Here is a 26,651-nt window from a genome sequence, read left to right on the forward strand (position 1 = left end):
CGAGCATTTTCAGGCATTGTCGGTAATTTCAAGGCATTGTCTAGGATTTCCAGGCATTGTCAATGCTAGACAACCCCTGAAAATGTTCGACAATGCCTGACAAACCCGTCAACCACTAATAATGATCAACAATGCCTGGAAATCCTAGACAATGCCTGGAAATTCCCAATAATGCCTGAAAGTAGCTACTCTACAATGCCTGACAACCCCTGAAAATGCTCGACAATCCCTGAAAATGTTCCATAAAGACTACCAAACCTGTCAAACACTGATATTGATCGACAATGCCTGGAAATCCTAGACAATGCCTGGAAATTCCCAACAAATGTCTGAAAGTAGCTACTCTACAATGCCTGACAACCCCTGAAAATGCTCGACAATCCCTGAAAATGTTCCATAATGACTACCAAACCTGTCAAACACTGATATTGGTCGACAATGCCTGGAAATCCTAGACAATGCCTGGAAATTCCCAACAAATGTCTGAAAGTAGGTACTCTACAATGCCTGACAACCCCTGAAAATGCTCGACAATCCCTGAAAATGTTCGACAATTCCTGAAAATGTTCCATAATGACTACCAAACCTGTCAAACACTGATATTGATCGACAATGCCTGGAAATCCTAGACAATGCCTGGAAATTCCCAACAATGCCTGAAAGTAGCTACTCTACAATGCCTGACAACCCCTGAAAATGCTCGACAACCCCTGAATATGTTCGATAATGCCTGAAAATGTTCGACAATGCCTCACAAGCCTGTAAACCACTGATAATGATCGACAATGCCTGGAAATCTTACACAATGCCTAGAAATTCCCAACAAAGCCTGAAAGTAGTTATAGCCTACTCTACAATACCTGAAACCCCTGAAAATGTTCGACAACCCCTGAAAATGCTCCACAACCCCCCAAAAATCCGACAATGCCTGACAATGCCCTACAATGCCTGACAATGGGTATTTAGAGGTACCCTCTGTGACTGTGATTTGTTTTCAATCGCCAGAATCTCCATAAAGCAGTCCATGCGGAACGAAAATGTGACGTCATCACAAGCAATCCATACGTCAACTTGAAAACGAAGAAAGTTTTATTTAAACAAAAACCAAAAAAATATATTAAAAATAAAGTTGTTTTGCTGTGCCAAGTTTGAAGTCAATGCATACAGCCATAGCTACGCTGTTAGCCTTCAAACATCGTTACGCACCACTGAGTTGCATATCTACATATAAGATATCTATGGTTAAAGAGTCTACCCATAGACATCTTATTATAAGTCTACCTCAGTGCACACCCAGCTTAAAGGTAATGACCGAAAAAAATTAAAGGCAATGACCTCAAACGTTGGAGTATTAAAATTAGAAGGGGACGAGTTTTGCAATTGAAAAGAAAGCAAACAGCATGCAGCAAGATGTTAGAAATCAAAAATAAATTGAGATCGACAATGTCTCAAGAAAGGTTGTCCGCACTGAACATTCTGTGCATTGACAGTGACAAACTTAAACAGATATGCAGGCGCTTCCTTGAAGATCAAGGAGGACCATTGTCCAAGCTCGAGGTCCACTGCTGCGTTAAGGACGTGGCAACTAGCCCGGGAATTTTCATAAATGTCCCGGATCATTTAAATCCGGACATCTCCATTTTTGCAGCATGTGACGTAATATCTGTTGCGTCCATGCTGCCTCTTAAAAGGCAACAAATGGCAATGTCGCTGTGTAGTTCATATTATGCTGTGTTGTTGATTTTAATTTCTTTAATAAATTTCTTTTTTCCACTGTTGCGTTGTGTAATAGCTCAGTTGGTTAGCGCCCGATAGCTCAGTTGGTTAGCGCGTGACTTCTGGAACGAAGAAGCTTCAAGATCAAGCTGCGCTGGTTCGACTCTCGGGGTGTGCGCTTGAGCAACGCACGCTAACGACTGCTCTCCATTCAGCGGCATCTAATGGATGGAATAATTCCCCAGCAACAAGACTTCAACAATCGGAAACTTCACATGGTCAAGCTCGGTGACTGGGCCTACGCCAGTGATTCAAAGCCTCTGCAAATATGCGAAACTCCCAGGTTTAAGCTCTGCAAGAAGCTTTCCCAGTCCGAGGATAAAGATTCAATCAATCAATTGAGTAATGTTATCTCTGCTATTGTGTTCTCAAGTCTTTAAAATCTTTGGATTGATATTTTTTCACTAAATAAATAAAAATTAGGAAAATTGCGGATCCGAGGAAATTTATGCATATTTTCCTACCGACCAACATCGTTTTCGGGATCCATTACGCCAAGGTTTGTTCTTTTTTTCAAATGAAACTATGTGAAAATAATCAGTAGGTATGCAGAAGCTAACCATGTCAAATGGAAGCAAATTTATTACGAAATAAACGTGCAATTGAAAAAAACTTATTATCCACGAACTTCCCCAACTGCGCATTTACGCATTAAGAATTCTTCCTCTTCCTCGAAAATGCTTCCCCCATGTGACGCTTTTCTTCCGTCTATCCGAAGTTGATGGAGTTTTCGCCTGAAATAAATTGTTTTGTAAGGTAGACGCAAGTAGCTAGAAGTGGATTACCACCAAAAAAATATATCTTCAGAATTAAAGAGTGGGTGATGAAAAACATTTCGTGCTTTAAAAAAAAAATTCGCGGTTGGGGGATTCACTCAATCAATCAATCAATCAATCATTTTATTTTTCGTCATTAACGCGTCCGGGACGAAAAAGATACTAACTACAAAAATCGATATAAACCTACCAGCACGTTAACGAACGGGAAAAGGTGGCAAAACCTTGAAAGGTTTAAAACGTGCCTGAATGAAAAATTATGTAGTAGGCTATATATCAGTAGTTAGCACGGCCACAAAACCCAAAAAAACAAATAGCAAAAAATAAAACAAAAACAGAGAGAAGCACACATGCAGTAATGAATGACAGCCTAATGAAAAGTGTTGTGGATTGAATTTGCCAATTCCAATATTGACGAGCAGTCATAATAATAATAATAGGATGGAGAAAGAAAACCGGACATAAAAGATGGTGATGGAATGGATGAGCTTGTAGATAAGATAATGATGTCCTTATAGTGTTGATAAAGCTTCCATCCATTTTTGTTTTCTCTTTATATTAATTGTTATTTGCGAGTATGTTAATGTTTTTAGAACTCTGTAGTACCATGTGTACTGGACCAGAATACAATATAATAGTGATAATCCCCTTTTGTGGCGGTGCCATGTTGGTTATGGAGTGTTGTGTTTGCTGTTGATATCTACAAACATAAAAGTACAACACAAGGAGTCAGCATAATTGTTAGGTAGGCCTAATCTTTTTGTATATTATTTCGAATTTCAACTGAAATCTTCACAAAAATGCAAAACAGCCTTTCTATCCAAATCTGAGATATCTAGAAATTGCTGGATCAGATCCGGATCTCATAAAGCAAAAACAGGATTGGATCAGGATCCTAAAAATCTTGGATTCATACACCTGTGCGATATAGGGATGACATTGGTGGGATGGTGTGTTCAGAGGACGACATTGGTGGCATTTGCTAATTTTTACCTACAATTGCTTAATATCACTGATTTCTCCTTTGCAACATGTTTTTCAGCACCTTTTGACAACACCGCAAAGGCTGAAACAATAATAGTGGTTCAATTTATTTGAATTATCTCTGCTTAGCCTTGTGCTACATACTTTTGTGAGTGCTCAATATCATTCATCATAGCCTATGACATAATATCTATATTATATATATATATATAGACATAGAAGCAAACCGGAGTCAGATTGAAGTGTGGCTTGAAATTGATTCACTGGTTAATTTGAAAACACTTCACTATGGGAAGCAAGAAGAAAATGAAAAAGTCTAGTTGGTTTGAAGTAGAAAAAGATAAATTTGTTTTGGAAGTTTCTCAGCATAAGAGTTTTAATGACTCTTTCAGGTTTGACACTTGTAAATATGTAATACCAAAAGTTATAATCCTATTTCATAATATAATTAGCTCAGTGGTTAAATGCTCGACTTAACATGACACGGCACTGGTTCGGCTTTTGGAGTGTACTCTTGAGCTATTGATGGAACAACCTCCGGTTCCAGCTCCAGCCAAATTCTGGCCACTTTTTTCAACTTCATAGCTCTGAGCCTGAGGTGATTGTGGCTCCGATCCGGAGGTGGAGGTGTGTGTGCCAACTGTGTGTAATGGGTAGTCAAATTCATGACCTTGGATAAATGTAATTTTATGTTTCATTGTGGTATTGCAGTAATGCAAGAAGATATATACTGTATACAATGATGTTGGCTGCAACATTGATCTTAAATGTACATTGTACGTGTAAGATTGAAAATGGGTTTAATGCAGTCAATAAAAACTTCAATATCTTAAAAAGTATACTACATCAGGTAAATAGAAAACACAGCCAAATTTGAAATCTACCCAAATGTTTACTTTTAAATGAACCCCTTTAAAGAACTGTAAGTATTGTCATATGGCAATTTCTTCGAGAGTGCCTGGTTAGACCTGTCCAAAAATCAACATTTTTTAGCTTCTTGCATTGTTTCTCATGATTTTGACCTTGAAAAATCCGAAAATGACAACTACTTTGCTTTCAAATTTAAAGATATTTATCTTCAAGAGGCCTAAACATTTTCATTTTGCCAAAATCACCCATTTTTGATCTGTTAAGCCATGATTTTGATGGTGGAAGTCTTTATTTGAAAGTCTTTGCTGATGTCACTGTATTTACGCATTGACTTATTAGATTTGTGAATATGAAAAGCATGATAGGGCAATGTCGTTGGGTTAACTAAACCATAAATTGAATTTTCTGTGAAAGTTTAAATATTAAGCATTTCTGATAAATGATTATGAGTGTAATTTGACACACCAAATAGCACCTAATTGACTGGGCAGTGGGCACTGCACTTAAATGTCCTGACACTACAGTGTGCGCACCTATTTGGCAGGCACCTAACTGTCTGGACCTAAAAGACATGGACCCTTTAGAGTTAACTCATTATTTTGTATTCTCAATTCATGTTTTGGGTTGTCTTTTGTCATCCAACTCTTGCAATACGGGAAACAAGAGACGTTAAGTCATATTATAAATAGATAGATTTCCAATGCCGCTCGAGATAGAATTAACATACCTCATCTAATCTTTCAAAAGTAGACATTGATATTGAATGAATAAATGGTTAGATTACTGAATTGAAATAGTTTACTATCTTATTATTTTATTGTTATGTTGGAAATGTGAAATAACTCATATCGGTTAAATTTTATGTTTTTAGCATTGAAGAGATATCAGACGCACCAAATGTTCAGTTTCCAATGATATGTAATAAAGTTTTTTGCGGTGAACTTTCATTGAGAAAATCAAAAGGTAAAAAAATCTTGTTTTGAATTTGTGTTTTATTGTGTGGTGGGTACATAACATCTGGTGCAAGGCTGGCGGCTCAACATATTTGTGTGAGTAGACATTTTCGGTTGTGAACTTAAACAAAAACTGCTTGAGATTAAAACTGAGCGGCTGCCACCTACGACCTATGTGATATTTTGCACTTGTCTACCACTAAGCTCGAACCAGGCTTGACCAGGGGATTGAAATTGAGATGTCAGTTTCATTCTTCACATTAACACAGCTGTGTTTATAAAATTTCTGCATGTTTTAATTTCTGAGGGGAAAGCATAATTATATAACTAGCATAACTTATTGTATCCTGTGATATGTAGACTAGATATATATATAACTTATTATAACAAAATACTTAAACCTAGAAATGTCATTAGACAACACAATGGTGCTATAGCTATATGCATTTTTTTTGCACAAAAACAAGATTATCTGAAATTGTTGACTTTCGGGAACTTTCACATTATTAAATCTGTCCAGCCGGGGAAAAGTTTTGGCACCCCTGAGTTAGGTGATGTAGACGCTGATGTCTCTTAGTCTCTGTTTCGGTTTCTTGATATCACTCAGACTGAGGATGCAAAGCTATTGGTTATGATTGTTCTTCTGTAGCAGTGGTCAACTGCTGCTAAAAACTGCAAATATTTTCAATGTATCCTAGATCAAAGAGCAATGAAAATTTAATCTCTGCAAATTTCGACGATTTTCGTTTCATTGTTAGTAATTAACTAATTGGTACCCCTCCAATCGCAGCTAACTTCCTCTCGTAAGTTTATGAAAGTTGGTTTTATGTTTTATTAAAAAAATTTTCTTTTTTTGTTTAAATGTTCTATTTACTGACTTAGTTATGCAGTCATTTTTATTCAGGCGCTAACAGCAGTCATTCTTTTTGCTACGACGGCCAGGATTCGTTACTGCGTCATAGTCGCTGTAATTCTGTTGATTGACAATCGACCGTATATGGTGATAAACGTATTTTTGCATCGTCTTCACGTTGATTTGTTTAGCCAGAACATGGCATGATGCTAACTTCGATTGACTCATTGAAGCATTTTCTCGCTAAACACACGTACAATTAAGCAAAAACAGTTAACCACTTAACGCCTACTTTTATTTTGTGCACTGTAATGCATGGAACTAGCAGTTCTGGCAACCTGCTGGAAAAAGTTTGCCACCCAAGTTGAGGTTGGGTGGCAAACCTAGCAACCGTGGCCGCAACTCATAGTTTGAGAACTCCTGCACTAAGTTTTCATTGTCGTCAGGTTTTCTTGCTGTATCAGGCTTTTTACTTTTTAGAATTGCAGTTCCCAGACTATGTGGTTGAAGATGTCATAGATGTGCATCCAGATACAATGCTGATTTGTGGAATGAAGATAAGTGATCCTGTTTTAGTTGTACATGGGATGTTTACTTTTGCTTGCAGAGTTTGGCCATCCACTGAACTCCAACTGGGTAATATAAGTTTTTGACTTGGTGAAGATATTTAAATTTTCAGCCAAGTATTAGTCGTTTGTCTCTTGTACAAATGATAAATGTGAATTTTGTGCAAGCGATTAGATTGCACTGCATTTTAAGCGCAATTTTGGCTTGTTTGAAACTTATGTTTTTATACATTATATTTTCGGAGCATTCTCTTTTCTGTTGTTTCCATCCTGTTCATATCTTCGGTGCTCATGATCCATCCTTCGGTTCTGTAGCACATTGTACCTTTTATGCATGTCTTATAAATAATGCTTTTCATTTTTTCGGAAAGCACTCTTCCACACAGAATCTCAGACACTTCTTTGTTTTTTTTTCCAACCAGCTCTTATTCTTGATGTTATTGAATCTTGCACTCGTCCAGTTCCATTCATACTTAGAACACCTCCTAGATAGCAAAATCTCCATCTAGAGTGACTGTCTCTTTGTGTCTTTCGTTTACCTACTCTTGACAACGTTTGCATTTACAGTATTTTATTCTTACCAGGCTTCGGTTAATTCCTGTGTATCTTTTATGAACCTATTCATTACGGTAATCACATCTGATGGAGCTGAGCTTCCAGTTATGTTTTCGCAGCATACCAAATAAGGATGAACCTCGGCCCTGGATCATCTTATCTTGCCTGATGAACCGTCAGCGTGGAATGCTTTTATTTTGCTCACATTTATTTTCAAGCTTTCACACTTGAATGCGTTCTTCCGTTTAGCATATCGCTCTTCCACTTCCAGCCATTTGTTCCCAAGAAGTACCAGATCATCCACGTATAAGTATTTTTTTCTTAATCGTTTTTTGGCATCCTTTGTTATCTCGGTCAGCCCACTTTTACTTCAAACCGTTAATTTAAACTTTTACCTCAATTTCCTTAGTTTACCTTAATTATTACTTCGATAATTAATTTTCTAAATTTGCAGCTATCTTGGCATATTCGTACGTCCTCATCAAAGCTTAAATCTCCCCTTTCACTTCTACACCTTTTCTTCTCAAAACTCACCATGTACAGCGGCTTCATGCATTTCTATCAACTGACGCACTGAGAAAATTGCATCGTTTGTGCCTTTCCTGATACAGTACAAATCTCATTTGCATTTCATCCTAGTCCACCATCTCCCTTAAGCGTTCACCAATTACTGTTTTTCAATTACTTTCATTCCATGTTGACCACACAAATTGACACTTCTGTACTTCCACAAGATCCTGTATCGCTTTTTCCCGTTGTGCCTAGTATTGAGATTGATTGTTAATAGAGTCAGTAATATTTAGTTCGTCCGTCTGATGAAAGCTGGTTCAATTGATGTCCAGTTTTCTAATGTGAATATTTTGTATTTCAGGGAAATTGTCTTTGCCAGAAAACAAGTTATCATTGTTTGAAATGGAAATCGGAACCTTTGTTTATGTGACACTTCCACCACTAGGTGTCAAAACTGCAGCCACTGCTTCATTATCACCACTAACGCAACCGAACGATACAACATCATCCTTACTGTACTCATCTACTCATTTTTCAAATTACATTTCCAATTGCTTAGGTACAATAGTACTTTTCTTGAGCTTAGAGTTTTTGTTGGATATCACCGTTGTCTGAGCTGGTCAGTGTCATGAAACTCAGTTAGCCCTAATTTGCAAGGTGTTCTGATTTCATCTGTTTTTAATGTCAATGTGCTATTATCACATAGTGCAAAGTTATATTGTTTACTTAATTAGCAATTGAGTACTTAATCTTGATGATATAGCCCATGGGTGCGCAAACTTACAGCACTGTTATTCCGTGGGAAGTACAAGTTGCAAATGCGGACAGGAACAAACAATGCAACATCTACTCCAATGCCCTGAAGAGCTTGCGTGATGCTCTGGGCTACGGCCGTGTGACAGCACGGAAGAAGAAGACAGCACTGCTAAGCCAATACACATAACCAGCTTGATCCGCGGGTCACAACTAGAAATAAGTTCTTTATATTATGACCAATGTGCACGCAATAAATGACCACGTAGCTATTTCACGCCCAGCTAGCCTAACGACACCTCCATAGAAATCGCCAATAGCGGGACCCGCACCGGGATGCTCAGCGGATGCGTGGACTTGTTGAGCACGCGATTAGGTTCTTCAACCGCAAAACAGCACTCGGATTTTCTGTCTGGTTTTCAGTGTGCAGAGGACTTAAAATTAGAGTTTTGCGCTGCGCCCGAGCGAATAGAATTATGCTACCACAAATAAAATGTAACTGCAATCTAAAGCTATAACTACACAAAGGATGTAGGTGAAGATTTGTGTGCTTGATTTCACACTGATTGAACTTGGTGGATTGCGAAACAAAACATAATCTTTACTAAACGTTGCAAGCTTGAAATGTAAATGAAAAATCGTCCAACGGACCACACATTATTTAAAATCCGGACCTTTCCGCGGGCCAAGGTTTGCCCACCCCCGATATAGCCAATTAAAGAGTCGACTCTAACGCACCCCTGATGGTTTTTACGAAAGTCACTGACTATCGCAACCTTGCTATGCACCGCCAACGATGATGATGTCATAGGTGAGCGAAATGCGCGACACGATCAGCCTCTGAATTCTAAAAATCTATGGGCGTTAGCCGCGTTACTACCAACAGATTAAAATCTGTGCTATTTAAGATATTTGAGTAAGTTTATTACGTTAAGACAATTACTACTTGCCAATTCGGGGCGTTAACTCGACAGATGGTCCCGATAAGTATGCAAATACTGTGGCCACCACCAGTCCACCACTTGCTAAAATTTGATCAATGACCACTAAACAGCCGTAGCAACATCTTTATTTGCTGGAATAAATTCAATCACAGTTTTGAAATCCGCATTCTAGACCCTTATTATCAGATGTGCATAATTTTCTGATTTACTTTTTCTGTTAAATATTAATGTTTTTGTAGCACGCGACACTGTCAGTACTGTATTCCATAGAACAATGCTATGGCGTTGTGCGTTTTAAAATGTCACTGAAAATATTACCCGGATGTCTTCATTTAATAAACTGTTCGCATCTTTTTCAGATAAGACGTTCGTTGTGTTGGGACAGCCAGTTGAGCTGTTTTACTTTGGGCGCCGATTTACTTTTGAAATAAGTGACGTTGAAGGACAAGAGACAGCTGAAGAAGAAAGTGAATCGAAGACGAGTGTTTCGAGCTCTTTCAATAGCCATGCCAATATTACAAATAGTTTTAATCTTTTAAGTTTAAAAAGCGATTACAAAGTATTAAATTATGACAATCCAAGCGATTATGGCGTGGCAACGTCAACACCAGTGAAGCCCCACTCTGATGTGAAGACAGATGACGTCAATTTTGTTATTGCTGTTAATGGCAAAGAGTCACAATTGCCATCAAAATTTCATAAAATATACCGTTTAATTTCGAGAACCAAAATATTAATCAAGTCTAATGAATTGGAAAATGGCGTTCCGGCAAGCGCGAAAAAACCACCAGCTGTTACATTTCAAAATGTTGGTGGGTTGAAGAGGCAAATCGAGGTTTTAAAAGATCTTGTGTTATTTCCTGCTCAGAATCCAAGCACATATAATAATGCAGGTAGGCACCGCGATGAAACTTCCATTAACGACGCTAGAATATCGCAATGGCGAGCTGTGAAAGTTTACGTTGAAGTTGGCTATCATTCTCAGGCGTGCAAATTGTTATTGTGTTACTGTTATTTGTAGTTTCATTCCTTTACTGTTTTATACAACGTTTGTTTCTTGTGACTATTAAAGTAATTCATGTCAGAAGAGCTATTGTCAAAAGATGTATTATCTTTGTTTTTTCCTCAGGCATCACGCCAGTACACGGCGTGTTATTGTATGGAGTGTCTGGAACAGGAAAAAGCCTTTTGGCTAAAGCCCTTGCGAATGAAGTCGGCTGCCAAACAAAGACAGTGTGTTGTTCGGAGGTGATTAGTAGGTCAGTACCATGGGATGGTTGGTGTAAGATTAAAATCTTCCACTCACTTCTCACACATTGTCACTGGCCAGTAGTGATAGCAGCTCTCATGTTTTATGGATAGGGTATTAAAGAAGGTTTATTTGTTCTGAAACTGGCGGCTGTGCATGTCGCTAGGAGTAACTCTGGGTGACTGATGAAGCAGAAACGGAGAGCAGTATTTTGTGCTTTCATAATACATTCACTGTTGCTCATAATATTTTACCATCCAACAACTTCAGCACAATTATATTCATTATTACCTACTATTCTTTTTTCTTAAATATTGAATGTGACACAAGAACGAAGTGTAGGGCTATTTATATAGTAGTTGGAATCATCCGGTGGCTCAGAGGTTAGGTCGCTGCTGATAATCCTTGCATTGGCGAAAAAGTGGTGATGCTGTGAAGACTAACCTCTTTCTATTGTTAAAAAGTGTGATTAGATGATTGAGGAAATGAAGAAGTGTTTATACTGTTTAAAGACAACATTCCACATAGATTTTTCCTTATTATATTTTAGGTACTTTGGCGAAAGCGAGGAAAAGCTTCGGTCTGTTTTCGCTGAGGCGCGATCGCATTCTTCTTGTGTTGTCATAATGGACGAAATAGACGCCCTGTGTCCGAGGCGTGACACTACAAGGACTGATGCTGAAAAAAGATTGGTCGCCACTTTCACTTCAGTCCTCGATGGTTTGTTGTATTTCATGCATTGGTCGCTTGGTAGAAGGAAAGGATCTGTCCGTATGAATGAAGCAAAACGTTCAATGTAATTGAAGAATCTATCGTTGCTAGCACTAGCAATAAATCAATGCAACGTATCCAAGCTGAACACCCAAGCTTTTCAGTATGAGCAATCTAAGCCAAACATATGAGCTAACTTCATTTTTCATTTTGAAGCATGCGTTTTAAATTGTATCGTAAACGTGGCCGTGCTATGGAACCTCCCACTTGAAATTATTTCCCTCCCAATGCACACCCAGCACTCTCCCTGACTTAACATCTAAAACCATTAATCGTACCATGTCATCAAAGCAGGCACTGGTGGTTGTTAGTTGCATACGAAATATTTTGCTTTTAGAGATCAATAATAATTCGCATGATTGCCATGTGGTTGTCATAGCGACGACGAATCGTGTTGAGGCAATTGATCCGGCCTTGCGTCGGCCCGGTCGGTTTGATCGGGAGATTGAAATTCCAATCCCATCTGCCGGTGAACGAACGGAGGTGAGTTGCTAGGATTTATGCTTAGACGACAAGCCATTGATTCGATGAGCTTTGAAACGACTTAAATTAGAAGTTTTATGGAACAAAAGAACACTAATTTTGACAGTTGTTTTTTTGTTTGTTTAACTTTTACCACTGACTTCAAATCTGTAGTCAAATACGATATCACCGAGCCTTTGCTACACAATTGTTTTCACCCGAGTTAGTTCAATCCCATTTAGCCAAAACGTGGTTTATGATATATTAGCACTAGCCGCTAGAAGACCATCTTCAGGCAACAAAAAGTATATTATGAAATTGAAAATCTTTGTTGAGCATTTCTGATTATAGACAAACAAAACCTACCAACCATACGGCATTTCAAAACTAAAATTTGCTAACGTTTTTTTTTTGCTTTTCGAACCAACAGAGCAGTTCTCCAACAGATGGGCCAGGAGCAGCAGATAATGAGATCTATAGAAATGCGGCAACTGAAGTTCTTGGGTCACAGCATAAGGAAAGGCGAACTTGAAGATTTATCTTTAAGTGGAAAAATAATAGGAAAACGGTCAAGAGGAGCTCAAAGATTCACATTTTTGCACAATTTTCAACCACAAATCAAAAACCCTACTAAAATTTGGCAAGACGCACGAGATTGATCAAACTGGAACATCATTGTACATCGAGGGCTGTATCAGCCATGATACCTACAGAGAGAGAGCTGACATTTTGCGCTATATTCATGTTAGGCGTTTTGAAGTAACCAACTGACTGATCTTCATAAATTGAAATTACAAAACTGATCTACGTAAACAAAAACCGAAAAAAGAAACGCATGAGAATGAAACGGCAAGGCAGAGGAGAGGCAAAATCACCCTAGGAAAAAAACACACACATAATGACTAGGGCCATTTTTATATGACCTTAAAAAATCAATAATATGACTTTATTTTTTGGAAAATATGACTTTATGTGAAAATCGTTTATTTTTACATGCGAACAACGTCACTCACGGAACTAAAGAGTAAAACATACGCAACATAACAGTAATACACATCCATTTTTATTTTAAACCACTGTTGTAGTACAGTTTCATGTTGTGTGGAATGTTAGAGTCTTAGAAGTTATGATTTGGACGTAAAAATGACTTTAGTAAGGAAAATGAGCGCTCCACAGACGCTGATGTGGGTTGACACTTCTGCAGTTTTGCATAAAGCGCTGGTGAAATGTCTTGTCTTTGTAGCTCCATAATTTGTTTCACATCGTTTTTGTCCAATCGCTTCTTAATGTAATTTTTGAGCTCAAGCGGATCTTTTCCGAAATCAAGGGCATTTAGATCAGCATGGGCCTCTTTGATGGTGTACGTACAACTTTCTATTTTGAGTATTAAGTTTGAAATATTGTTGTAGTGGAGGCATATTTCTGTTAACTGACTAGTCAACTTTGGATCGTTGACTGAATTTTTGACGCTCTTTACAATAACTCCTTCACCTTCCCATGCATTGACTATTTCTTTCATTTGTGGAAGTCTCTCGGCATAATATTGAGCAGCATTCAACCAGCTACCCCAACGAGTAACTATGGGCTGTGGTGGTATGCCACATGAATCGAAATCGGCAGCTCTGCTTCTGTTCTTGGAGATACAGTACATGCTTTCACTTTTGCAATCAGATTGTCTACTTCGGGGTAGGAGGCTTTTATTTTCAAGGCGCAGTTGTGCAGTAGATGCGCTTACATGCAGCAGTTTAGGATATACCTCTTTTAAGACTTTTCCAGCGCAGCACATGTAAGCTGCTGCGTCAGATATCAATAAATTCACTTGCTCTCTGTTAATTTTGAGTTCTTTCACCACATCGTCAAGTTCATGTATTATCTTCTGACTATTTGGCGATCTGTCTAGCACAGAGCATTTAACCCTATTCGGACTAAGCTATTTTTGTGAGGTAATGGCCTGACGTGTGGACTTATTCCATCCACACTTTCATTTGCTAATAACTTTTGATATAAAAACGTTACGAGGTTGCTTTTTTCGCAAAGTTAGAGCAAAATTACTGACAAACTGGTTAAAATTTTAAGTGGACGCACATACTTTACCAGTTTTTTGCTATTGCTTTTTTGCTAAAAGTAATCATTTTTTTTTAATTTTTCTGATGTCTCCGTCATAATCTCCTGAAAACGCTAATATCTTCGTTAAAGGCACACGGTCCAGTCATGCATGTAATCCGAAATGGTCAGTAGTCATGTAGGTCACGCAGTAAATCTTGGAAGGCAGAAAACAATACAAATGTTTGCTAACTTGCTTGTACAAGATGATAAAGTTTTTCAGATGACCTGGCAATTTTACGAGTAGGGTGTCAAAAACTGCTGATAACTAAAAAACTATACCACATAAAAATGTCATTTTATTACTAAAACAAAGATGAATAATTTTTAGGAAAAGTCATAAAACTTCAGCTAATTTGAGCCAGTAACTTTTATGTAATCGATGAAAGTTTTAGGTATGGACGGAACCCGTCCACCCGTTAGTCCGAATAGGGTTAACCAGAAAACAAGATTCAGGCTTGTCCAGTGTACCACAAAACGTGTGCAGAAATTTTTTGCCTCTTAAATCTGTTTCATCCATCACAAAAAAACAATTCTTTTTCACTCAATTTATCCAGCAGTTTTTGATTGTCTACTTTACTCAATTCAAATACTTTTTGGCGACAGGCTGATTCTGAGGGTACAGTTTTTCCCAAATCTACAAACAGCTTTCTAATTGATGGATGTTGTACTTTTACCAATGGGTTGTCACTTGATGCAAATGCCCGAACAAGTTGACTGGTAAAATCGTTTAGTTGCACCGGGTGAATGAATGCTTGTTGCAGAGCTGAGGAGCGGGTCGTTCTTGCTTCAATCCCTTTCTTATGCTTGAGTGTTGCAAGATGCTGTTCAACAAAAAAACATTTCTCAGGCTTCACAATGCAACTGCATACCTGACAGAACAGTTTCTCTGTAGGGGAGATTGTGAAGTCCTTAAATTCATTTACAATCGCTTTGACTTTCGCTGCATTTGATTCTTTCACTTTTGGCATGCTGAACCAGATATTCTCTCTATGTCTAAGTCTCTGTATATATTTAACTGTTATATTCTTCAGTTTGCTACTAGTTGTACTGTATTTGTATATAAGTAGACCAAGGTGGGGCTTTTTAGCTTGCCTACCCACTGACTGAACTTCACATGACGTCCCACTTCAATGCACAGAAGTAGAACAGATTGTGTTGCAACACAATGCAATGTGTGACCTCATAATGCAATGTGTGACCTCATAAAATGTAGGTCTGTGACTGTAAGTGTTATGTAGGCTAATCCTATAGTTTGCCTTCGTTCAATCAGAAATTGCCTTACTTTCTTTGTGCTTAATTGCTTCACCGCTTAAATTGGTACTTTTTATTTAAAGTATACAACCGTATGACTTTATAACTCAAAAATATGACTGAATTTTGAGATCAGAACTGAAGATGCACTGAATAAGTGCGAAATATATTTTCTGTAACATCTACTGACAACTGATCCCTGTTACCTTAGCAATTGAGGTTTTAGCTTTCAAAAATATGACTATATAACTTAAAAAGCTGATTTATGGCCTAACCAGGAAAATATGACTTTATATGACTTCATAACTTTCTTAATATACCTCATAGGGATGCGGTTTTTGCGTTAAAATTGATTTCACGACTTGCTGATGCTTAGAAAAAAATATGACTTTTATAACTTTAAATGGCCCTAATAATGATGCAAAATTACGTAAAGAAATTTAGCAGATAGGAGGCGCCCCCGGAAAAGACTCCAGGGATGTTTTTTTGTTGAACAAGTTTAAACACTGCAGCACAAAAATTCTGAAAGTGTCACACTGCCCCAGCACTGCACCGCAAAAGTTTTGAACGCGACCCAGTGTAGTTGCACAAGTGCACGACAAACACGAGAATTCGGTGTTTTTTTTAAGGTGTTTTGGGGGACCGAAACGGTCCCCCAAATTTCTCCAGCGGTTTCCCAAAATTTGGACTTGCAACTACAGTAGAAAAGTAATGGTTGTTTTTCGCTATGTCTTGTCGATAATACGAATATAGCCTACGATGAATAGTTCACGTCCGGAAAAAAAGAATAAGTGGAGGTACAGCTAACAGCTGAATCAAAGAGTTATTCACAAAAGAAGTGCACCTTCGATACTCATCAATGTTCAGGCCTCGAAATTTGTACTTTTTTCCGGCGGTCAAGCATGTCCTACCAGACTGGCCCTTTCAGCAGACATTTAATATCTCAACCGGACATATTTTTGCATGTAGATTTTGCACAAAATTACACTACAGTATTGTGTAGTCGTGTTTGTAGAAGATTTTCTGCAACAGAATAACTCTGCAATGGTTGATGGCTTAATCAACCGACCCTGAAGTATACTGGAGCAGATTGCTTGCAAATAAATCAGTGCGTTAATGACAGTCGTGTAATGACGCAATAAACACAATTGAAATCAGCGTAAATAAGGTCGCCACATTCGCCTAAGCACGTGCGGAACCCGGCTGAGACTTGCTTCTCTGTGACGTTTCTTTTTAACAAACGATCAATGTAACGCAATAATCCGCATTGTTAAAATTAGAATACGATATATCCTGCCGAAAAGTTCAGACAACTTTATTTCAAGGCAACATTGCAAGGCATTGAAATAATGTAAAAATGGCTACTTTTGACATCAGCTCGTTAACCAGGCCACTTTAATGTGATCTTTAAAGCAATTGCCTGTACTATTATTTAAGGATGTGCCGATTAATCGGCATCGGCAGGTATCGGCAACTTTTGGAGAATCGGAATCGGCATCGGAAAAAATTGCCGATTCTTTCCGATTCTTTATCAAAGTTTCCTAATCAAAAGTAGCGCGAGCGCGTGGAAATACCGATCAAAGAACGGCTTCTTTGAACAACCGCATCAGCGTCAACTAGCATTCGGAGAGCGGTAGTCTAAAACTCTAAATTATGACGATTGTCCGCCATTTTGTAAACTCTTGTTTAGTAGGCACGAGATCAAAATACTTTCTTTCTTTGAAATGACGAAAAACGTTCAAAGAGAAAGTCAGAGCAGATAAAATATAAAAGTTGAATGATTACACAACGGTTAGAAGTTAAAGGAGGAATAGATTATTACGTAATAGTTATTAGCTTGCAGTATGCGAGGCGCTAAAAACAAGTTAAGAGAAAAAGCGAGGGGGGTATAAACTGCAAAGAAAATGAGAACAACTGTCTGAAAGATTCAAAACGCTTTTAGAAAAAAAACAAAGGGCGTCAATGGAAAACAACGTGTGAAGTTGCAAGTTATATCTTTTCAGACGCTAAATTGCAGTGAATTAATCTTGTCACTTAGTAAACACGTGAAAAAAGATTACCTCGTTTGCGCAATAATCACTTGATTGTTTGTTCAACCCATGAAACGGACTATGTTACAGCCAAATGCTGTCCCAGCTCTAGTCGGCATTCGGCAAAATTAGGGAGTTTTCTTTGATCTGTAGAATATACCTTAAAGCAGACATTTTTAGCGCAGCAAGAAGAGAAATGATTTGGTGGAAACCAAACAATACTATGTTTCCTGAGCTGAGCAAAATTGCAAATAAATTGCTTTCGTCACCACCATCGTCGATCGAAAGCGAACGAATTTTTAGCACAGGTGGCAATATTTTTACGCCTCAACGGAACAGACTTACTCCAGCAACTGGAGAAAAGTTGATGATATTGCAGTTTAATTTACGTGCCTTTAATTTTGAATATTAAAAAGCGGAAATGTTCTTTGTAATTATTGTTTAATCGTTGTAAAATTCGTAGTCACTGAAAGTTGCTTAATGTTAATTTACTAAGCAGAGAGAAGTAACTTCCAAGTATTGGCCTATTACGCTTAATGCGTTCAACAAACAATCGTGTGATTGCGCAAACGTAATCAAACCAGCTACCCGGTAATCTTCACGTGTTTGCTAAGCAACAAGATTGGCTGCAACTCTGCGTTCGAAAACAATACTAATTTCTTCACAAGATGTTTTTCTTTTTTCGCCTGTTGATGCACTTTGAATGCAAGGCTGGTGTGTTACTTATTTCAAGGTTTTTGTATATTCAATACCGCTGCGTTCATTTTCTTTTACACTCTAGTCTTTTTATCTTCTTGTTTCAGGCACCTTCTTGAATTCTGCGAGAAAAATACTGCAAACCGCACAAGATAATATTTTGCACACTGCATTAAGCTACGTTTATTTTGCACTCTGTGAGCAATGGCGATTTTTCTTTTTTCACTGATTTCCGCAACAAATAAAACGCGTGTCTATCACCACTTTGTAGCGCGCAAGAAGCGAAGAACTACCGTAAAAAATCACGCTGTCTAGAGCAGGCGACAAAGTGAACGCTTTTAGACATTTCAAAGGCAGCAACTTGTAACAAAATCGCAACCACTTGTAGAGCGCCAACTAAAAGCAGCTTTAATCATTTAACCAAAGAATCGGAATCGGCATCGGCAAATATTTAAGAATCGGTATCGGCAAAAATTCTGTAATCGGCACATCCCTACTATTATTGCTTCAGCACCGTATTTGTTCGCGTTAACTGTTTGGTTCGCTGTTTGGTCGCTGTCACAATCATTTAAGCTGTGCCTTGTCGAATAATTCATTTTATGTTGCGTTGATTGTATGTAGCTAACTGCTCTTGGCTGATGCTGAGCTTCGTCGGAGTCTGCCTCGCTTTCTGACCTAGTCTTATTCTGAAACGATCCCTGTTCCATATCTAGAAAGCTAAAACCTCAATTGCTAAGGTAACAGGGATCAGTTGTCAGTAGATGTTACAGAAAATATATTTCGCACTTATTCAGTGCATCGTCAGTTCTGATCTCATCGTATCTCATCTCATCGTCTGTTCTGATCAGAACTGACGATGCACTGAATAAGTGCGAAATATATTTTCTGTAACATCTACTGACAACTGATCCCTGTTACCTTAGCAATTGAGGTTTTAGCTTTGATTGTATGTAGTTATGGCTATTTTTTGGTATTTAAATGAAACACTTGCGGTCTCTTAAAACTACTTAGCGGTCACCCAAACCTTAAAAAAAAACTGCACGAGCTAATTCATTAAATACGATAAACACGAATTTTGGATAACATTCGTAACTTACAGCACTTGTTATCTTCCCTTGATTAAGTTGATAGCTAATCTGAGTTGCCTCATTGAATGCTGGGCCCTGCCCCTACTTTAAGTAAACTTGCGTAAATGTTTTTCTGTAGCTCCTTTTTTTTATAGACAAAGACATGCTCATGAAATCTTCCCTATCTTTCAACACCTTATGGCATGGGCTCCGTTAGAGGGGGGCCGCGGGGGTGATTACCACCCCCCCACCAATCGGAGCGGGGGCCGTGGGGGGTAACTAATGCAAAGTTACTCCCCCACTAATGTAGAGAATTGTATTTTTGTGTTTTATTTTCATTTTTTTTATTTTGTTGCACAACTTTTGAGTTTATTGCTTGGAAACGCCGACTCGCAAGACAACGCCAAACAATGTATCCTGTCAAAAATATACACATCACAATGTGTTATGTGTGACGTCATATTTTCTCACTGCTACAAACTGTTTAATTTCGCTTTTTACCACTCACAAACGAAATCCACTACAGTTGCACTGTTTGCACTGTTTCAATGTCTTTCAGCGTTGAATCGTTGTAACGCGGCTGCTTTTTTCGCAAAGAAAGCTTCTCTTCGCCTTTGTTTGAACCATGCGGGGCGTGATGGTTTTGCCATGCCATGCGATTTTGCTGATGGCGAGACGATGGGGGGCTTTTAAAATTGATTGCAAGGGATAGCTGAGTCAAGGGACAGCTATTTGCTGAGTCAAGTAAAATTCCAATTTATTTTTAAATAATATTATTATTTGTAAAAATCCATTTTTTGTTTAGTGTTATTTCTTACACGGCGCAGATGGTAGGCCTTCCTGTAATATCGATCAAGATGTCTCTCTTTTTTCAGTTGTTGTAAAAGCTAATGCATTGTAGCTTTAATTTTATTTTTTTTCTGAGTTGAATGTAGGCCTTGCTTTGACCTTAACGCTTTTGACCTTTTAAATACAACCGTTTTTCGTCGGATGTGCAAAATTTGCAGGACTTGAGTCAAGGAAGAATACTGAGAAGGATTTCCCCTCTTCCAGTCAAAATTGTCTCAAAACTTCAAAAAATGTGGCAAATGTTAAAGAGCTTTTGCTCGCGATTTCAGATTCATTGAAATAATGTTTTGATTTTAAATCGTGCTGAAAGGCAAAAATTTAGCGCATTCGGTGCGAAACTTAGTCTTAGACATAGTTTATATATATATATAATTATATAATATAATTATATAACTGCAGACAGTGCACACCGTTTCGACCTTCCGGTCTCGTCAGTGCAGTGTTTACACTAGAATGGCCATGAAGGTATTTACCTCCATGTGACATTTTCCTATTTGTGGTAATTCTATTTATTTGTTTTCCTATTTATTTGTGACATTTTCCTATTTGTATAAACTATATATAATATATATATAGTATATAGTTTGACATGTTTTGCGCCTTCGGCGCGAAACATGTCGCCTAAGACTCTGTATAAGAAACTGAAGCTTTCAGTAATGCGAAGGGGGTCTGGGGGGCGATCTCCCAGAAGTATATGTGATGCGATAATCCAATAAGCCCCCTGTCGATGTCAAAACATCGTTCCCGCCCCTGCTTAAATTACCCCCCCCCCCACTCTCAGGAAGTGTCCGGAGCCCCTGCCTTATGGCCTATCACATGCCTCACTGAAATTGATCCAAAACATCACTAAACAATGTAAACATCATTCTTATTACAAGTGACCTGTTTATTCTTGCCAATAACCTATCATACCCAAAATACTTCTGTTAACTTCAATGGCTACATAAAATAACGAAAGCTTTGCCTTTGAATGAAGAAATGTTGAATGGCAATTGAATACCTCAAACTCACAGCACTTGGAAAAGTTTTACATCATGACTAAAATAATTGTGTTTCCAGATAGAACATCATCAAAAAGCAGAGAAATGGTGTTGCCAAATGACCACATGTAAATAGAAAACACTAATTCTTATAGTTTTATTGATAAAATCTCAGAATAAAACCAACTGGTTGCGGTCACCTACCCTGCGCGACTGTCACTACAAATCGCCATATGTTTCCAAACAAATTTGCGAAGTTGAACATTTAGATAGATTTTCGAACAGCACTAAGTTTGATGTACTTGCAGCACGCATTTAGACCTACTGCCTACATAATGTTGCGCCGTTGTATTACATTTAATCTACAAGGCGGCTGCACAAATGTTTATTTTTTTTTCAACGAAATGCTTTTCAGATTTTTGAAAAGATCATGTCAAAAATGTCGACAGATGTCACTTCAAAACAACTTCAAGTTTTGTCTGACAAGTGCCACGGTTATGTAGGTGCCGACCTGATGGCTGTGTGCAAAGAAGCCGGCTTCTGTGCCATTAAAGCTGCTTCCGTAAAAGGTGAGTTGTAGCAACTTTTATCGTGTTTGTTAGATTGATGTTGCCCGACGTGAAATTTCAAAGTTTGCAACAAACAATTATATGAGACTGGATTTCCATTTAAAACCATCAAGATGGAGAAGACGACGCTGTATCAATAGCGCGAAACTATTGTTTACATAACCATGGCCCCCGACATAACGCAGGCCACGCGCTAGACCTATAGTCTGGTAATTCGATTAGAGCACTAGGAGCGTCATAATAAAGTTTAAAATCGACGAAAATGTAAAATATTTTATTTCCAAAGTATGTGCAATACCTTCAAGGATTTCAAGTTTGTTATTTTTGCTGCAATATTCCATCTTTGTCAATGCAACAGCAAAGTAAAAGGAATAATGTCCCACCGACTGCTCTCGACTGGCGTAATAATTTTGACGTGATTTGTGTGCCTGGTTTGCTGGCAAATCTGATCAGCCTGGTCCACACAGATGAATGTCTGATCCACACATTCATTTTCAGGCACCACTCAAGTCGTGGTGACTCTTGCGGAATTAGAGTATGGCTTGAAACAAGTGGCACCGAGTGCTATGCGGGAACTCATAGTGCAAGTCCCAAAGGTAAGATGCAGTGTAAGGTGACCAGCTCATATCTCTCTCGCCTTTCCTTCAGCTATTTCACCCATTTCATTACGCTCTGGGTAAAGGTGAACGGTGTTTTTCAACAACCAGTTTAAGTTGGAGAGTCGAACCAGGGCCGCATGATTGGAAAGCGGACGCCTTGTCTGCTGCTCCATCCTTTCGGTATACATAGCATTATAGCTACACTACAGTAGCCTATATGAAGTTTGTGTGATTTTGGAGCTTCTAGCTAGACGAGTGTTGCTGATCTGCAAATTGCAAACTGACAGGTCTGCTCCTTTCAGTAACTGCTTGTTTCTCCAACCTTGTCACTGTACTAATTATGTATGTGTTTGTCGTTTAAAGCCGAAGCAAGCGAAATTGCCTGCAACCAATGTCACAAGAGGCTTAAACCTTGTCTCCTATTTTTGTTTTGTTTGACCAAAAGCAAATTGTATAGCTTTACATGGTTATATTGTGCGGTTACTTTCTGTAGGTGTATTGGACCGACATCGGCGGAAACAATTTGATAAAAAAGAAGCTCAAACACGCGATCGAATGGCCACTGCAAAACCCACAATCCTTCAAACGATTAGGTATTGATCCACCTCGAGGGGTTCTCCTTTATGGCCCCCCTGGATGCTCTAAAACGCTTACTGCGAAAGCCCTTGCAACGGAAAGTGGTTTAAATTTCATATCGATCAAGGTATTGTTTACTATCTCATGGAGTTAGAAGAATGTTGCATTTGAAGTATCGTAATTAGTTGTTGATCTGTTTGGAGACCATTTGAGGAGTTCATCGTTGATTCGTTATGGAAAAGTATTGTTTGGTCCTTTAAACTTTTTTTTCTGACAACATCTTCTTGATTGAACTGCAGGGTCCAGAACTTTTCAGTAAATACGTCGGTGATTCGGAGCGGGCCATCCGACAAGTGTTCGCAAAAGCTCGATCTGCTGCCCCCTCCATTGTTTTTTTCGATGAATTGGACGCAGTCGCGATCGAACGGGGAAGGTTAGGGGTGACTCTTGGCTGTCAATCAATAGCTTTTCTTTTAATACGCTTGAAGACGAGCTGTTAGGCCAAAATATCAACTTTTGAAGGTGTTGGAATGTATTTTATCTTTTTTGTATAATGAATGTGGAATATTTTAACGTTCCTGAAACCGCTTCTTGCATGTCTGAAAGCTTCGGTGCGGTCTGCTTATTTGAATGTTGCTAATTATTTTTTTTTTTTTATTACCAGCGGCAACGTTGTAGCGGACCGCGTGCTTGCCACTCTGCTGACCGAGATGGACGGCGTGGAACAGCGGAGTGACGTCATCGTGGTTGCTGCGACTAACCGTCCAGACATGATAGATAAGGTCAAGTACATATCGTTTAATAAACTGAGTTCTTCCGATGCCTGGTTGTAACTTTGCCGCGTGCTTGTGGAGCCTTCTATTCAAACGCAATGACGCTAATGACGCCATAGAGCGGTAGAGAATACCATTCATAGTTTACGGGACGCTGCCTATGCGAGTATACGTATTGTTGCAGTGTTGATTCTGCGGTGGCTGCATGACTGAAGGATGGTTAGACGTCTATCGAAAGCAGACGGCCATCTATTGTGAACGCACTGAATTAATGACCTACATTGTATGTTTGAAGATGGACACGAATATTGGCTTTCTAGTCCATCTGTCCATTTAATCGAAATCTTCGTGCACCGGCGTAAGCCTGGATGTGACAATAAGTTAACTATATTGAATGTCTGATTTAGACTTTGAGAAACTTCTCTAGCAGCAGGAGGATTTCAGACTAGCCCAGCCACACATTGTGGCGAAGTGGCCAGTTCTTCTTCGTGTCTTTTTGACTAAACGAAATGGTCCTTGGTAGGAATCGAATTCGGTGGCGGCCCGATAAACTCATACTGCGTCATATAGGCTTACTTGCATGTCGCAAAATAATGATTAGTTGATTGAACTAAGAGTATTTTTATAACCATACACGATTTGAAGGTGTCTGTATGTACTATTCCTTCATGGCTAGGAGTTTGCCCGCTGTCGTGTTTTATCGATGATACTTCAACTGCACTATTTGCATTAGTTCAGCGGATAAGAAATTAATGTTTTCAAACAGGCTTTTCTTCGACCTGGCAGAATAGACCGGATTTTGTACGTTCCTCTTCCTGATTCGTTGACCAGAAGAGAAATATTCAAAATTCGTTTTCGAAAAATTCCCGTTTCTGCTGATGTAAATTTGGACAATTTAGTTGAACAATCGGAAATGTACTCTGGCGCTGAGGTAGAGGCATGTTTTATTCTTGTATGTAAAGTGAGACCAAGTGTTAGTTTTTTTAAGGATATTTCATATTAAATTCGTTCTCTTTGTTTGAGCCATTGTTATCGAGTGTCTATCTTTTACTATCTCAGCTGATCGCAATGTTTGCTTCTTTTTTCGTTTGAGACCAGATCAAATCAAATTTCAGGGCAGGTGATGGAGAGCCAGGTGAGTGTAGCTTCGTCCAGCGTTGCTATACCATGCGTTCCATTTGGTGCCTTATAGATCGGACATTCGAGAACGACATGGTCAGCAGTTTGTTCCTCCGCGCCGCATTCGCAGGCCGGTGAGGGAGCCAAACCCCACTTGTGCATGTTGGAATGGAAGCGACCGACTCCGGTTCGGATTCTGTTGAGCTTGACCCAAGTCGGCCGAGGCAGGTCCATACCAGGGGGGCGCGCCACCGGGTGAGGTATAAAACGATGTAGTTTCGTGTCGGTGGCACACCACGCTGCATTCCAATTGTCTTCCATGAAGTCTGCTGCGCTGATGGCATGATCGCTGAATGGATGTAGTAATTCAACAGCAGCTGGCACAAAGGGGTGTCTTGACTTTAATTGCCGGGGAGATTCCTGAGGTGGGATGTTGAGTTTTGCATGAAGCAAGTGGTTAGGATCCCCCGCCCGGCGAGCCAGGTGTATAAGGGCTCCCTTTCGGCGAAGCTCAGCAGGTTGGATGCCTGCGAGGATTAGTAAATACTCTGTTGGAGTTGGGCGCTGTTTGCTGAACGACACGGTTAATTAATGTTTGTTTTTATATAGCGCTGTATCCATCGCAGAATCTTTTCCTGTTTAAATATTTCGTGAATTTATTGGTTTGTTAGGCAATGTAATGTAAGTTATCAATGCAACCCCCGAACATCATACACGGCATGTGACCGATCTTTCCTGTGGAGTACGAAGACAAATTTAATGAGAGTTAGGTTAAGATGACGCCTTGTGGCAAACAGGCCAGGGACAAAATTAAGTTGAACCCGGGATTGGCTGACAATGTTTTTTTGTATTTTGTTTCCAACAAAGTTTGATTGCTTTTGCTGAAACGTGATCAAATCGCTATTAACTACAATTGTTTGAAACAAATCTCGCAAAGTACTGTCTCCACTTCAGAGGTTTAAAGGGCGGGGAAACCCAAATTAACTTTGCGAGTTTTTTGTTTCAGCGTGATGTCATTGTGTACAACATGCGTTTTAGCAAAAAAAAAATCCAAATTTTGTTGCCCTCGTCTCGCTAAGGCCGCTTTTGTTTGATAGCCGTTTGCGAGGTCTCGTTGCGCATCAAGCTGTGATGCTGTTCGCTATGACGTCACAAGGTACATATAGTTGTGGCCAAAAGTTTAAGACCAGACTTGATTTATGACGATTTTTGCATTACTTCAAAATACTGCATCAGATATAAGATGATGCATAAAGATGATGCAACTGAAACAATATATGATGCAGTATTTTGAAATAGTGCAAAAACGGTCATAAATCAAGTCTGGTCTTAAACTTTTGGCCACAACTATATGTACCTTGTGACGTCACAGCGAACAGCGTCACAGCTTGATGCGCGCGAGACCTCGCAAGCGGGCATCAAACAAAAGCGGCCTTAGCGAGACGAGGGAACAAAATTTGGATTTTGTTTTTGCTAAAACGCATGTTGTACACAATGACATCACGCTGAAACAAAAAACTCGCAAAAAGTTAATCTGGGTTTCCCCGCTCTTTAACTCGTTTTGGCTTCCCTTGCAACCCCCACTGACGGAAATGTATGAGCCTGTTTATGAGCCTGCTCCACGTGGTCTGGTAAACATGGCCGCATTTGGGATGTGGTCAATACAGGAATCAAAATCATTTCAATGTTTGTGAAACTGAGAATCATGTCACCTGTTCTGAGAATGGAACCAGGAAGTCTTCTTTGTTAGCTTGTTAGATCCGTCATGTTGATATTTGTGTTTCAGATTTGTGCTGTGTGTCGCGAGGCAGCATTGGCGGCACTGGACAACGATTTGAAAGCTACTCTGGTCGAATCGAAACATTTTGATTCGGCTTTTTGTGCTGTCCTGCCCCAGACATCGAAGGAAAGAGCGAAACAATATGAGAAATATGAAGAGACATTGCAGACTCGCATTAATTAATTAATGACTGATCTGATTACAGTTGTTTTTTTAAATAAATTATGAACAACA

At 39.0% G+C, this 26,651-nt stretch overlaps 1 protein-coding gene across 1 annotated transcript; it reads left to right on the top strand.

Annotated features, from left to right (window-relative positions):
- The first annotated feature begins 3,763 nt into the window (after positions 1–3,763).
- LOC145783246 (uncharacterized) lies at positions 3,764–26,651 on the top strand. The gene is made up of 15 exons (XM_082595064.1): positions 3,764–3,928; positions 5,278–5,369; positions 6,693–6,848; positions 8,205–8,402; positions 9,900–10,433; positions 10,670–10,799; positions 11,340–11,509; positions 11,898–12,043; positions 21,417–21,570; positions 22,069–22,166; positions 22,663–22,872; positions 23,045–23,178; positions 23,410–23,527; positions 24,285–24,449; positions 26,424–26,651. Exons 1-15 carry the CDS (start codon positions 3,825–3,827, stop codon positions 26,598–26,600), a joined length of 2,586 nt encoding a protein of 861 aa, XP_082451190.1. The 5' UTR covers positions 3,764–3,824; the 3' UTR covers positions 26,601–26,651.

Source organism: Aplidium turbinatum, chromosome 14 (assembly GCF_918807975.1).
Source record: "Aplidium turbinatum chromosome 14, kaAplTurb1.1, whole genome shotgun sequence".
Taxonomy (NCBI): domain Eukaryota; kingdom Metazoa; phylum Chordata; class Ascidiacea; order Aplousobranchia; family Polyclinidae; genus Aplidium; species Aplidium turbinatum.

Bases quoted from the DNA above. Each gene is read 5' to 3' on its own strand.
- LOC145783246 (XM_082595064.1), top strand. From the start codon at position 3,825: ATGGGAAGCAAGAAGAAAATGAAAAAGTCTAGTTGGTTTGAAGTAGAA. The intron at 3,929-5,277 runs GTTTGACACTTG...TTATGTTTTTAG, and splicing joins AGTTTTAATGACTCTTTCAG to CATTGAAGAGATATCAGACG. The intron at 22,873-23,044 runs GTATTGTTTACT...ATTGAACTGCAG, and splicing joins TAAATTTCATATCGATCAAG to GGTCCAGAACTTTTCAGTAA.